At 42.0% G+C, this 15275-nt stretch overlaps 1 protein-coding gene and 1 pseudogene across 3 annotated transcripts in view; one reads left to right on the forward strand and one right to left on the reverse strand.

The window, feature by feature from the left end:
- The first annotated feature begins 7374 nt into the window (after positions 1 to 7374).
- LOC308527523 (heterogeneous nuclear ribonucleoprotein A/B-like) lies at positions 7375 to 9852 on the forward strand (annotated as a pseudogene). The gene is made up of 3 exons: positions 7375 to 7380; positions 7727 to 8288; positions 8598 to 9852. The product of its transcript is annotated as a heterogeneous nuclear ribonucleoprotein A/B-like (transcript).
- A 2268-nt stretch (positions 9853 to 12120) lies between these two features.
- The window catches only part of WDR76 (WD repeat domain 76), a 34861-nt gene continuing 31706 nt past the window's right edge, over positions 12121 to 15275 (reverse strand). For both annotated transcript variants that reach the window (XM_081112449.1, XM_081112448.1), the window contains one exon: positions 12121 to 12731. In XM_081112449.1, coding sequence (XP_080968575.1) covers positions 12476 to 12731 — 256 coding nt within the window. In that variant the 3' untranslated portion in view covers positions 12121 to 12475. The remainder of the gene's footprint in view (positions 12732 to 15275) is intronic.

Raw genomic sequence — 15275 nt, forward strand, 5'->3', positions numbered from 1 at the left:
AGGCTGTCAGGAGATAGGGGGCTGGTTTTAACATGGATAGCTACTGTCTTATGCAACATAGCAGATTACCTGTTAGTGTAGTGTTCCTACCTCAGTCTGTAGAGTACGGTGTTTCTATGCTGTGAGTGATGGCCTCGACGCGGACCATTCATATCCACACTAAAAAAAGATGCAGTATCCCAGTTCCTGGTACGTTACTTGTGTCTAGAGTTCTAACAGTACAATAGTCCATACCAACTCCAACAGCTGGATTTTTCTCTCTGAATAGAAACTTTGAGGTCCTTTGTTTCCAGGGCTTATCTCAGAAAATACATATAGAAAAGTTTCCTTCAATTTGCTTTTCAAATAGTGCTTGAGTAGCAAGCCTCCTTTGTAGGTGACTAGTCTTTTTTGGTATCGCCTCATCATTTAAAATTGTTCAAGTTTTTAACCTGCTTTTACTGTGTTCCGCTATGTCTCCCATTGTCTCTTAATTAGTTTGATCTCATTGTAGAAAAGGCAATGGTTTCCATAGCTTCATCTATCAGAGGAAATAAAACTCTTACTAAAGAATAGTGTGCTGCATCTCTAAGCAGTAGAGGGTAAACTACCTGCAAATGTGAATTTCTTAGTTTCATTAAAAAATACATAGTTGCTAACCTTTCGTGTGCCAAAAAGTCTAAGTGACATTTTCCTTCAAAGCAATGTACTTTTTTCTACATATTCAGTATGTAGTTAGCATAAAATCATTGGTGCCATGAAAATTATTTTTAGACTTAAATAAATATTTAAATATCATAGAAGAGTGGACTCTTTTTTAACTTATATCATGTCTCACTTTATCCTCAAAGTTACCAACACACAGATAAAAGGGTACCAGTGGGATTTACAAAGCTCACTGCCACTTGCGATTGGAATCAAAATAATTATTTTGCTTATAGCCCTCTCCCCAAAGTAAATACTATTAGGAACTTAGAAGCTACAAGCGTGAAATAATTTTAAAGGAGAATTATACCTCTTTTTTCTGGTGAGGAAAACCAAGAAGTGATTTTCCCAAGGTTACACAATCTTAGAGCCCAAAGAAGAACCCAGATAGTCCAGCATCTGAACCAGCTTCGAATAAGAGGAAGGACAGAAAACACTTCCCATGAAAGGAACAGAATGATATTCCCACTACAGTAACAAACCTCGTATTTACAACTTACAAAATATGTCCCTACGACATTATCTCACCTAGTTATGTAATAATCATCACTGTGGCTAAAAAACTGGTAATGGTCTTCTAAATTCCATAAGGATAAAAGGTGAAAGGAGGGTCCACTATGCTAGCCTATTATCTTCCTGTTTTCAACTCTGCCTCCAACCCTCCATTCTCCTGCAGGTCATCCTCGTAAAGCACTGATGAAGTTAGGCCACCTAGTCTCCAAAACTTCAGAGGTGCCCATTACCTACCTATAAAATAACACCTATGCCCCCCTGTCCCCAGTCGAAGTTTATTTAAAAAAAAAAAAGTCTTTGCTTAAAGTAACCTGAAGAATAAAAAGCGTAAGAAAAAAACCACCATAAGGACCAATGGATGTGGGTGTTTTCCCAGATCCTACAGATTTACAGCAGCCACCCTATGCACACACCCTTTCAGGGCTCTAGAATCCACTCCCCCTGCTTAGGATTCCTCAGTCATCGCCAAGCCCCTCTGCGCCTGAGCACACTTCTGGTTTTAGTTCACCAACATGCTTCCTCTACACACCCCTACAACTTGCTGATCGAGCAGAGCAAACTGGCAAAAGGTACTTTAAAACTTTTCCTCTTGACCAGCTTCCATTTTAGGAAAAGATACTTTAAAATGTTTTTTTTTCCTGCCCTAGCCAGTTTGGTTCAGTGGATAGAGCATTGGCCTGTGGACTCAAGGGTCCTGGGTTCGATTCTGGTCAAGGGCACATGCCTGGGTTGCAGGCTCAGTCCCCAGTGGGGGTGGGGGGAGGAGGCAGCCGATCAATGGTTTTCTCTCATCATTGATGTTTCTCTCTCCCTCTCCCTTCCTCTCTGAAATCAATAAAAATAGAGCATCGGCCTGCAGACTGAAGGGTCCCAGGTTCGATTCTGGTCAAGGGCATGTACCTTGGTTGCGGGCACATCCCCAGTAGGGGAAGTGCCGGAGGCAGCTGATTGATGTTTCTAACTTTCTATCCCTCTCCCTTCCTCTCTGTAAAAAAAAATCAATTAAATATATCTATATCTATATCTATCTATCTATCTATATATATATATATATAAAATGTTTTATTCCTCATTCTGTAACTGTGCTAAATGTTATCTTCCTCACAAAACTTCACCTTTACATTTGAAAATCTAAACATTTATATCCAAATGAACCACAATATTGTTCTATGGTGTTTGGAACTAAAACTTAATTCTACTATCAAACTCAGTTCTAGCTATCAATGTTTAAGGAAACATTTCTTAAAAGATCGCTTTGTACATACAAAAAAGTACTAAGACAGAAGGGACAGCCTAATGAACAGGACACCTAAGTTTTTGGAATCTGAAGTGAGAGGGCATATATTTATTGCTCTTGGGTTTGATATAAAAGGCACATGTGTCTACCCTCCCCACCTTCCCATTTACTATATACTGGATTAAATCTTTGTTTCCACAGCCCTAAGCTTCCCTGCTTTCCTGGAGAACTAGTTTTTAAATATATATATATATATATATATATATATATATATATATATATATATTTTTTAATTAATTTCAGAGAGGGAGCGAGAGATAGAAACATCCATGATGAGAATCATTGATCAGCTGCCTCCTTGCACGGACCCTATTGGGGATTGAGCCCGCAACCTGAGCATGTGCCCTTGACCAGAATCGAACCCGGGATCCTTCAGTCTGCAGGCCGACACTCTATCCACTGAGCCAAAAGGCTAGGGCCTGGAGAACTTCTTAAAGTCTTCTTTATAGAAAGGAAATCCAAAGGCCAAAATACTAAAAGAGGAGTAAGCAACTCATATTCTATTAAATCCTAATCATTTATAGTCTCTCCTAGACTGATCAAGTCTGTCCACCCAAAATGAGAATTCTCTCCTTCCTCCTTAATGTAAAGAAAAAACAAAACAAACAAAAAAACCAACCACCAGTAAGACACCGGTTATCTCAAAGGAAATAATTCAAGTGGAATTCAGAGCTTCTACCCTTAAAAGATATCATAAAGGCAAACTTACAAAGAGGGTTTACCCTGAATGGACAGAGAGCAATCATAATACACAAATAATTATAGAAGCCACAAAGCTTTAAGCAAGTCTCTGGGAGAAATACCTTTCACAACAGACTGCAGTTTAAGGATGTCCTAAGGGAGACAATTTTATGTGCTTTCTAGAGTTAAACAATTACTCCATTACAGAATTTATCCCTGAGTAACAAGTCCCCACTCTCTTTCCTTCCTTCATTGCCTCAAGAAGACAGAACCCTATTAAGTGGAATTGAATATAAATGGCACAGTTTATGAAGCTACAATGGCAAAAGGAACCACAAAAATGAGAAACATCAAGCATTTGCTAACATGTATTGCAGAAGCCAGGCAATTAACCTCCAAAGCTAAAATGATGATACTAATTTGAAAGCTCTTTTCAAAATTTTAAAAAAGAAACAGTCCCCATAGAACAAACTAGCCACTCCAGAACCTGTGAAATTAAGTGGTGTAGAAAGGGAAAGGAAGCCAATAGGCTTTGTTTACTATTTTAAGGACAGTTTAAATATAATTCAACCTCATTTAGTTTTACTTTCCATTTCATAAAATTCCCACCTCACTTATAAATTTCTGTATTCATATCACCAAGAAAAATAGAGAACGCCTATTCCTTACAAACATGCACAACCTATTAGTAAACTAAGCCTCAAAACACTTAGGTTTTAATTGCAGAGAAGGAAAGTATTGGGGGGTGATTGTTCTTTAAGGAAATTATGCATGTCCATTTATGTGATATACAATTATGAGAAGATACTATCTTCTCTTCGAATTCAAACATATTGCTGAAGCTATTAACAATAAACTTTCAACAGGATTTTGGCAATGAAGAACAATGAAAAAGGTTGGATAGGTAATGTCACATGGTACCATTAGTCACTGATTTAAGAGCTCCATGTCCCACAAAAGACAAATTCAAATTGCCATAGCTTCTGAAAAAAATGTATTTTTATGAAGAATTGACAAAAGTGGTGTTTCATACCATTACCCTAAAAATATGAATAGGAATGAAGTTATTCACTTACCAGGCTATTGAGCCTCATGAGAATTTAAAGACAGGGTCCGACAAGGCTAACTGGGACCCTCTGAGGGAGCTTTCATCTCTTTAACCGTGACCCACTGTACCACAGCAAGAAAATGCATTTCATATCAGAATACACATATGCATATACACATACAAATATGTATGCATATGCAACTAAGTGTCAAAACAATACTCTAATTATGTTTTCTATTCATGATTACTTCTTTCCTTTTCACTTCTTTATTTTTATGCTGGTCATGGCCACTAAATTGATTTTTTGTGAGTAGCTACAACCCATAGCCTGGAAAACCCTGGTCTGGGACAATCTCACACTGGATTCCAAGGATCAGGCAGATCCAAACCCTATGCCCAGGAGCCTGGGATTCCTTAGCTGTGCCTCAGGAGCCGCCTAGAGGAAGAACAGGAAGGAAGCGCACAAACAGGCCCAGGCCCTGCCCCCGTGAGCCAAAGCCTCTCAGCAATTATTTTGAAATTTCACATAAGAATTAAGAGATGGGGCGGGGGGGGGGGGGGGTGCGGGGCAAGGTGTTCTTGGTTAAAAAACTTAAGTTTCACATCACTGAGTTAGATGACACTCAGGACCTTTGCAGTGTGAGTCTGGAAATAAATACTCCAAACTATAAAAGAAACCACAAACCTATATGTCACTATAGAATCAAAACGATATTGGAAGTCAGCATCATAGCGGAAAGAGAGAACGCCTTTGTTTCTCATCTTAAATTTACAAGTCAGACAACTATAACTCAACAAAGGATCCCCTGCTCAACACAAACATGCCTGAAAGATCCACGGACATCTGAGGGTGGGCGTCCTGGAACTAGCAGGGGAGACAGGTCCAGGGGAAGGACAGGGACGGCCCACAGGCACAGTTTGCTGCCCACTGAGGCTCCAACAAGCACAGTAGCAGAGAAGTCGGGCTGCAGCCCTCACACTATAGCCTGAAACATCAGAGGGGCAAAAAGCAGTTTCTCCCTGGGAAAATGCATCTCCCTTTCCTCCCTCCCCATCATGGCAGAGGTGGATAGAGATGGGCAGGAAGCTTAAAGAAACACACTGGTGCCTACAGCCTGTGCTGGCAGGAGGGCAGAGCCAAGAGACCATGAACTTGCCCTCCCTGTTCCACACTCCCCAGCAGAGGGGAAAGAAAGCAGGGAAGCTTTAAACAGCACAGCAGAACCTAAAGACAGCCATTACTGGCAGGATGGCTGAGCCACAAGATTGAAAATGCCCCCCTGCCCCACACTCCCCCAAAGAACCTGGTGAAGAAAGCTGAGCTGCCCCAAGAGTATAGAGAAAAGAAAGTACCCTACCTACCAACCTGCTGAATTGTTAAAAGCAAAACAGCATCTAAACAAGGAAAGAGTTTATACCTCAATGTGCTGCACAGAAACAGCCCATCAGGCACAGTTTGGTTGTTCAATCCCATGAACAACCACGCTAACCTGGGAGCACACAAAGAAAATGAACAGTCTCCAAAAAGCAAATTCAAAGTCATGGAAAACAGTGATTTAAATGACAGATAATCCAATATTGCAATTATGAAGAAACTCAATGATCTATAAGGAAACTCGGAAAGGGAGCTCATGAATTCAGAAATAAAATTAATAAACAAAGGAATACTTTATCAAAGAGATTGAAACTGGAAAAGAACCCAACATAAATTCTGAAGCTGAAGAACTCAATAAACATGACGAGGAGTGCACTAGCGAGCACTGAAAATGGAGCCCGCCAGATGGAAGAGAGAATTAGCAAGCTTGGGATAGAAACCGTGCAAACGACTCAGGAGGAAGAGGGAAAACTAAGAGTTAAGAGAAATGAAAAGAACTCTATAGAAACTATCTGCCTACATGAAAAAGTGCAATATAAGGATAATAAGTATATCAGAGGAGAAGAGAGGTAAAAGGAAACAGAAAGCTTATTCAAACAAATAATGGATTCAAACCTATGGAAAGAACTGGATTTTAAAACAGAAGTTACCAGAACACCTAATTATATCAAGGCAAAAAGACCTTCTCCAAAAACACATTTTATTCAAACTGTCAAAAATCAATGATAGCCGGCCAGTGTGGCTCGACAGTGGAGTGCCGACCCAGGAACCAAGAGGTCGTTGGTTTGATCCCCGGTCAGGACACATGCCCAGGCTGTGGGCTCAATCCGCAGTAGAGGGGTGTGCAGGAGGCAGCCGATCAATGATGTTCTTCTCTCATCGATATTTCTCTCTCTCTATCCCTCTCTCTTTCTCTCTAAAAATCAATAAAAACATTTTTTTTTAAAAATCAATGACAAAGAAAGAATTCTCAAGGCAGCCAGAGAAAAAGACTGTAACCTACAATAGAAACCCCATCTACACTAATATTAGAGGAATATGCAAATTGTCCGGGACACCGTCACAGTAACGACGGAACAGCAGGCTGCGTGGGGCGACCAGGTTCACAGGGCGGGATTGGGGGTGACCAGGCCAGCGGCGGCAGAGGGGGGGCAGTTAGGGACAACCAGGTTGGCAGAGGGGGGCAGTTGGGGGCAACCAGGCTGGTGGGGAGGCAGTAAGGGGTGACTAGGCCGGCAGAGGGGGCACAGTCGGGGGCAACCAGGCTGGCAGGGGGGGCAGTTAGGGGCAATCGGGCTGGCAGGCAGAGGTGGTTATGGGTGATCAGGCTGGCAGAGGGGGCAGTTAGGGGTGATCAGGAAGGCAAGCAGTTAGGAGCCAGGGGTCCTGGATTGAGAAAGGGATCCTGGATTGGAGAGGGTGCAGGCTAGGCTGAGGGGACCCCGTCCCCCCATGTAGGAATTTCATGCACCAGGCCTCTAGGTAGATTATAATCAGATTATAATCAGTAGAAACATTACAAGACAGGAGTGGAAGGAAATTAAGAAAATACTGAAAGAGAGGGAACATCAGCCAAGGATAATATATCCAGAAAAGTTATCCTTTAGATATGAAGGCGAAATAAAGGCTTTCCCAGATAAACAAAAACAGAGAATTTACCAACACCACACCAGCAAAGTAAGGATTATTTAGAGGGCCTATAGAAAACTGCCAAATTAAAAGAGCGGACAAAATCACAAGGGAAGAGAAACTATGGAGATACAAACAAAAGATAAAATGGCTGTAAGTCCTCACACAGTATTAATCGCCCAAGGTGGCGCCCCCATGCCCTGTGCTCCTCTGGGACAAGCCAACACCACTGTGGCCAAGGAGGCGGGTCTCACGCATCAGGGCCTCACTCAGCGTGTGGGGTCGATGAGGCCCTGAGGCAGCAGGACATACTGCCAGGCAGACGGGAGGGTGGGGAGCAGGCCTCCCTGAAGTGAGCTGGGGGTGCAAGGCACAGTGATGAGCACTCCCACTCTGCCCACTCCCCAGCCGCAACCCCTCCTGCTCAGCGCTGCCACACCACAGCCGATGACAGCAGGAGGTCTCGCAGGCTGAGATGGGAGACCTGCAGTATCGCTAGCTGGGCGGGAAGGAGCACCAGCGATGGGACTGGAAGAAGCACAAGGTCAGGTGCCAGAGTGGTGGTGGAGGTGCCCCCTCCAACAACAAAACCAACCCCAGCAAGGAAGAGGAGGGTGCAGGGAAAATGTTCATTGGTCACGTGAGCTGGAATACCAGCAAAATGGACCTAAAGAATTCTTTTACCAAATTTGGAGACTGTACAATAAAAATGGATCCCAACACTAGCTGGTCAAGAGGGTCTGGGTCTCTTCTCTTCAAAGATGCAGCCAGTGTGAAGGTCCTGGACCAGAAGGAGCACAGGCTTGATGGCCGCATCATTGACCCCAAAAAGGCCCTGGCCATGAAGGAGCCTATAAAGAACTTTTTTGTGGGGGTTTGTCCTGAAGCCACTGAGAAGAAAATCAGAGTTCTGAGGCGAGTTTGGGGAGATCAAGGCCATTGATCATCCAATGGACCCAAAGTCAAACAAAAGACAAGGCTTTTTTTTATCACCTTTAAAGAAGAGGAAGCCCCGTGAAGAAGGTTCTGGAGAAAAAGTTCTACACCAGTGGTTCTCAACCGTCCTAATGCCCGACCCTTTAGTACAGTTCCTCATGTTGCAGTGACCCCCAACCGTAAAATTATTTTCGTTGCTACTTCATAACTGTAATTTTGCTACTGTTATGAATCGTCATGTAAATATCTGATATGCAGGATGTATTTTCATTGTTACAAATTGAACATAATTAGAACATAGTGATTAATCACAAAAACAACATATAATTATATAGGTGTTTTCCGATGGTCTTAGGGGACCCCTGTGAAAGGGTCGTTTGACACCCAAAGGGGTCGCGACCCACAGGTTGAGAACCGCTGTTCTACACCTTCAGAAGCAAGTGTGCAATCAAGGTGGCTCTGCCCAGAAAAGCCTATCAACAGCAGCAGTATGGCTCTGGGGGCCCCATAAACCGCAACCAAGGGAGCCGAGGCAGTGGCGTGGCAGCGGAAGCGGAGGAGGTCAGGGTAGTACGACTTACGGGGAGAGCCAGCGACATGGTGGCCATCAGCATTAAGCCACACTGAGGCTTCGGCAAGGCCCACCTGACAGCACACCCTTTGTTTGGATAATGAGTGAACACAAACAATTATGTACCAAATATAACTTGGCATACTTTCTACGGCCCATCCCATGTGCATCTTAAATCCCCTCTCGCCCCCTACCCCCCCACACACATCACTCTCTTGTTTACTATTTCCAGACCTCTAGTTATTTTAGGCGGCGTATGGTATCTATCTCAGAGGCCAGAGCGGCTTTGTGCGCTGATTTTATTACCGGGTCACCCAGGACCAGGGGGGAGGGTCTGTTTCCTGCTGCCACTCTGCAGCCTGGACCTGTGGACTCTGGTTGTAAAGAGGTCTATCTTAGGAAACCAGTGTTACCTCTTTAAATTGTATATTATTTTTTATATATTTCCTATAATGGAAGTGTTAATTTTACTCTACTTTTTGGTTCCCTTTGGGAATCTAACATATTGTAAGGTATTTTACACATGTCCTTCCTGATTCTGCCACAACCTGGATATCTATGCTTTTGAGATAAAAATGTACCCCCGCCTCAAAAAAAAATCAGTGTGTAAATAAATAAAATAGAGTACAAAAAGACAATAGAAAAAATTAATGAAACTAAGAGCCAGTTCTTTGTAAAGATAAAATTGAAAAACCCTCTGTGTATACTCACTAAGGAAAAAAAAAAGAAGATTGAAATAAATAAAATCAGATATGAAAGAGTAGTTACAATGGACACCACAGAAATACAAAAAAATTATTCAAGAATACTATACACCACTAAATTTAATAACTCACAAGAAACAAATTCTCAGAAATATACATCCTTCCTAGACTTAGTCATGAAGAACTGAAAAACCTAAACAGGTCAATCACCAGCAAGGAAACTGAAACAGTAATCCAACACTTCCCAACTAACAAAAGTCCAGTTCAAGACAGCTTCACTTGTGAATTCTAACAAACAATCAAATATTTAACACCAATTCTTCTCAACCTATTCCCAAGAAAATTAAAGACAGGGAATACTCCTAACTCATTTTATAAGGCCACCATTACCCTGATACCAAAACCAGGCAATGACAACACAAAAGAAGAAAATTACAACCACAAAAGATCCCAAATAGCTAAAGCAATCCTGAAAACAAAGAACAAAGCTGGAGGTATCATCCCCTGACTTCAAACTAGGCTACAAAGTTATAATAATCAAAATAGTATGGTACTGGCAGAAAAACAGATACACAGACCAATAAAACAGAATTTAGAGCCCACAAATAAACCCACACATACATGACAAGAGCCAAAAACATACAATGGCGAAAGAAGAGTCTCTTCAATAAATAGTATGAAGAAAACTGGAAAGCCACAAGCAAAAGAATAAAACTGGACTGCTATCTGATACCATTCACAAAATTTAACTCAAAACAGCTTAAAAACTTGAATATAAGACCTGAAGCAATAAAATACATAGAAGAAAACAGACACTAAACTTACAGACATTGGTCTCAGAGGGGTTTTTGTGAGCTTGACTCCAAAGGCAAGGGCAGTAAAAGAAAAAAAAGAACAGGACTAAAGCTTTTGCATCAACAAAACAAAAAGGTGACCAACCAAATAACAGAACATATTTACAAACAATACCTCTGATAAAGAGCTAATATCCAAAATATGCAAAGAACTCATACAACTCAACATCAAAATATAAAAAATCCAATTACAAAATGGGCAGAGGCCCTGGTCGTGTGGCTCAGTTGGCTGGAGGGTTCTCCCATACACCAAAAGGTTATGGGGCTTGATTCCTGGTCAGGCACACACCGAGGTTGTGGGTTTTATCCCCAGTCATGACATATTCGGGAGGCAACCGATCAATGTTTCTCTCTCACATAGATGTTTCTTGCTCTCTCTCTCCTCCTCTCTAAAAATCAGTAAAACATATCCTCAAGTGAGGATTTTTTTTAAAAAATGGGCAGAGGAAAATTCCTTGAATAGGCAATTTTCTAAGGAAGACATGGCCTACAGATATATGAAAAGATGCTCAACATCATTAGTTATAAGAGAAATGCAAATCCAAACCACAATGAAATACCAACTCACACCTGTTAGAATGGCTATTATCAATAAGACAAGAACTAGCAGTATTGGAAAAAACATGAAAAGGGAACCCTCACACACACAGGGTATGTAAATTGGTGTAGCTACTATGCAAAACAGTATGGCAATGCCTCAAAAAAATTAAGAATAGAGCTACCATAAGACCCAGCAATCCCTCTTCTGGTATCTATCCCAAAATTTTTAAAACAATTATTTGTAAGGATATATGATCCCTGAAGCATTATTCACAATAGCCAAGACATTGAACAACCTAAGTGTCCTTCAACAGATGACTGGAGAAAGAAGATATGGCATAAGTACTGTGGAATATTGCTCAGCCATAAAAAACATGAGATATTGCGGCCCTGGCCAGGTAGCTCAGTTGATTGCAGCATTGTCCTGATATGCCAAGGTTGCAGGTTCGATCCCTGGTCAGGGCACATACAAGAAACAACCAGTGAGTTCATAAAGAAGTGGAACAACAAATCAATGTTTCTCTCTCTCTCCCTCTCTCTCTAAAATTCAATAAATAAAAAATCTAAAAACAAACACACAAAAAAAAACATGCGATATTGCTATTTGCAACAACATGGATGGATCTCAAGAGTATCATGCTAAGTGAAATAAGTCATATGTGGGATATTAAAACCAAAAGCAACAAACAGCCTGGCTGGAGTGGCTCAGTTGGTTGAGTGTCATCTGTGCACCAAAGGGTTGCCGGTTCGATTCCCAATCAAGACACATACCTCGGTTGCAGATTTGATCCCCAGTTGGAGTGCCGGCAGAGGGTAGCCAATCAGTATTTTTCTCTAACATCTATGTTTCTCTCTCTCTCTTCCTCGAAGCAGGTCCTCAGTGAGGATTTTTTCTTAAAAAGGCAATAAACAGCCCCAGCTGGTTTGGCTCAGTGGACAGAGTGTCAGCCTGTGGACTAAAGGGTCCTGGGTTCGATTCTGGTCAAGGGCACATGCCCAGGGTGTGGGCTTGATTCCAGGTAGGGGGCGTGCAGGAAGCAGCCAATCAATGATTCTCTCTCATCATGGATGTTTCTGTCCTCTCTCCCTCTCCCTTCCTCTCTGAAATCAATAAAGATATATATTTAAAATAAAATGAAATAAAAAGGCAACAAACAAACAAAAAACCTCATATATACAGAGAAGAGGGGCTGGGGAAGGACAAAGAAAGTAAAGGGGGTAAAATATATGGTGACAGAAGGAGACGAGATTTCCGACGGTGGGCACACAATAGAGTACACACAGATGCAGTAGTATAAAAATGTATGCCTGAAACTTACATAATGTTAGTATGAACCAATGTCACCCCAATGAATTTTTTTAAAACCATATTATTAGACCACAGAAGTTTTTAATACTAATCATTCAAAGCTTTATAACTGTTAATGTCACAGCTTCTCAACATACTGCCTGATTAAAGTGCTGAAGGCATCACAGCCTCCCTCGAACTTCTTCCCCGACCCGTAGAAATAACCAAGGTTCCTCCTTCACCAAAAGTACATCCTGCTCATGGTTCCTATTAATAAAGCAATTTATTTTTGCTAAATAGACACTAATTAATTTGAACACATTAATATTGCTAAAGCAAAAACCGAGCAACTTTCTTAATTCATAAAAACATGTATCTTTCCACTGGAATTACCTCCGGCCAAAATATACCGAGTCGGATGCATGGCATTGATGGAGCACACAGAAACTAGGCATTCTCCACCGAGAAAAGAATGCACCCGTTTTCCTGTCTCGTGGAAGATTTCCACCTGCCGTGGATAGGCCATGCTGCCCACGATGATACAGTCTTCTTGTTTAGGGTCCCACACAGCTCGGAACCTGGTCAGCCATCGCCCAGTATTGGTGTTGTGCCTAGTGGGAAAAAAATTTGGAAAAGATAGTAAGTGTTAAATAACTCAGGGTAGCAACAGGCTAAGAGTAAAGATGGCATTGCTCCTAAATGCTGGTTTTCTCTGCCAAGTTTCTTTCTATTTTTTTTTTAATAGGAGGTATAACTTCATCCCACAGATTTTTTAAATATATTTTTATTAATTTCAGAAATGAAGGGAGAGGAAGACACGGATAGAAACATCAATGATGAGAGAGAATCATTGATTGGTTGCCTCCTGCATGCCCCCTACTGGGGACCAAGCCCGCAACCTAGCCATGTGCCCTTGACCAGAATCGAACCCGGGACCCTTCAGCCTGCAGACGGACGCTCTATCCACTGAGCCAAACTGGCTAGGGCTCTGCCAAGTTTCTTCTCTTTAAGTTACTGAGTTACCATCAACCTAGTCTCATCATTCTTATAAGACTTAAACTCAGGATACAATGTCTTCTGTATTTTTGATTGTCAATGCTGAGTATAGTGGTTTGTTCTCAGTGGATGGTCACTGAGTGTCTATTGAAATGGCATTTTTTTGTTCATTATTTCCTAGCTCAACAGACTTTCCTCTTTTTTTTAATACATACAAATAGAAGAAGCTCTAGAAATAAGAAATATGGCTGTAACCGGTTTGGCTCAGTGGATAGAGCGTCGGCCTACCGACTGAAGGGTCATAGGTTCGATTCCGGTCAAGGGCATGTACCTTGGTTGTGGGCACATCCCCAGTAGGAGGTGTTCAGGAGGCAACTGATCAATGTTTCTCTGTCATTGATGTTTCTAACTCTCTGTCTCTCTCCCTTCCTCTCTGTAAAATCAATAAAATATATTTTTTTAAAAAGAAAGAAATAGGAAATACGTAATCTGGTTATCACTGGGTTGTTTTTTTAATATATTTTATTGATTTTTTACAGAGAGGAAGGGAGAGAGAGAGAGAGAGAGTTAGAAACATCGATGAGAGAGAAACATCGATCAGCTGCCTCCTGCACATCTCCTACTGGGGATATGCCCGCAACCCAGGTACATGCCCTTGACCGGAATCGAACCCGGGACCTTTCAGTCCGCAGGCCGACGCTCTATCCACTGAGCCAAACCGGTTTCGGCTGGTTATCACTGTTTTAATAAGAGCTGCTATTTCCATATTTGTATTCCCCTGATAACAAACCCCCAAATCAATTTATATTCCATACATCTCTAAAGTAAAAAATTTGAGGCTCAAAGAAAAAAAATCATAAGGGATATCAAAAAATGTCTGTAAAAAAAAGAAAATGAAAACACAACATACCAAAATTTCTGGGATACTATGAAAGCAATACTAATAGAAAAATTAATAGCAGTAAGTCCTTACATTAAAAAGATCTCAAAATCAACAACCTAACTCTACCTCAAGGAACAAAGAAGGAAGAATAAGGAAAAAACCTTACTACACCTCCAAGAAAAAAAAGAATAAACTAAACCAAAACTTAGCAAAAGGAAAGAAATCATAAAGGTTAGAACAGAAGTAAATAAAATAGAGAACAGAAAAACAATATAAAAAACTAAGAGTTGGCGAAGGAACCAAGATGGCGGTATAGGTAAACACCGGAGATTGCTGCCTCACACAAGCACTTCAAAAATACAACTAAAAGATGGAATGGACATCATCCAGAACCACAGGAAGGCTGGCTGAGTGGAAATTCTACAACTAGAAGGAAAGAGAAAAGCATACCGAGACTCAGAGGAGGTGCAGTGCGGAAGTAAAATACAAAAGTGCGGAGAGGGCTGGCGGCTGAGGACAGATTATCTTTTTCAATCGGGAGGGAGTCTCAAGCTCTGGGCTCCAGTTCCAGGCGAGTCTCTGGGGACCCAGACTCATACGGGGAAAAACTGGACTGTCTGGCATCTGTTGGAACTCGAGGGCAGCTTTCTCTCGGAGGCGCTCACAGTGATTGCTGTGGCCTCTGAGGGCAGGACTGAGAGCAGCCATACTGCTCGCTCTGCCCACCCTGTTGATCCCCTGGGACCCAGCCCCGGGCAAGCCGTGCACAGAGGCTTTTGCATATGAAAGGCCTGGCCCTTTGTAACCTGAAAATTACTTAACAAACTGCAGCTGCCCCAAGGCCCCAGGGCAACTTGCATTGCTTTACAGCTGGCTTCTGCTGGGTAGCCTTAGGCATAGGCTAGATTAGCACCTCCTTAGAGATCCAAGAGCCAGTGTACCCAGTGGTCCGAGTGGGACTATCCAATTACAACTCCTCAGATCCATAAGGGACACACTCAGGGGGCACACTCAGTGAGCATCAAAGCCCCACTGAAGCAAGTCTTGCCCCAGAAGGGTGTCTTCAGCACAGAAGTTCTCCCACTGTAGACACAGCTGATTCTCACAGCCAATTGGCCTGGAGGTCAATTCCTCCCAGTGTTACCTACAACAATCAAGGCTTAACTACAACAAGACTGTGCACAAAGACCACAAGGGGGTGCACCAAGAGTGTCTACCTCAGGTAATTGGGGAGGCTGAGCCACTGGGCCCTATAGAACACCTAGCACAGAAAGCC

This window comes from Myotis nattereri, assembly GCF_964212035.1.
Source record: "Myotis nattereri genome assembly, chromosome: 1".
NCBI classification, from domain to species: Eukaryota; Metazoa; Chordata; class Mammalia; order Chiroptera; family Vespertilionidae; genus Myotis; species Myotis nattereri.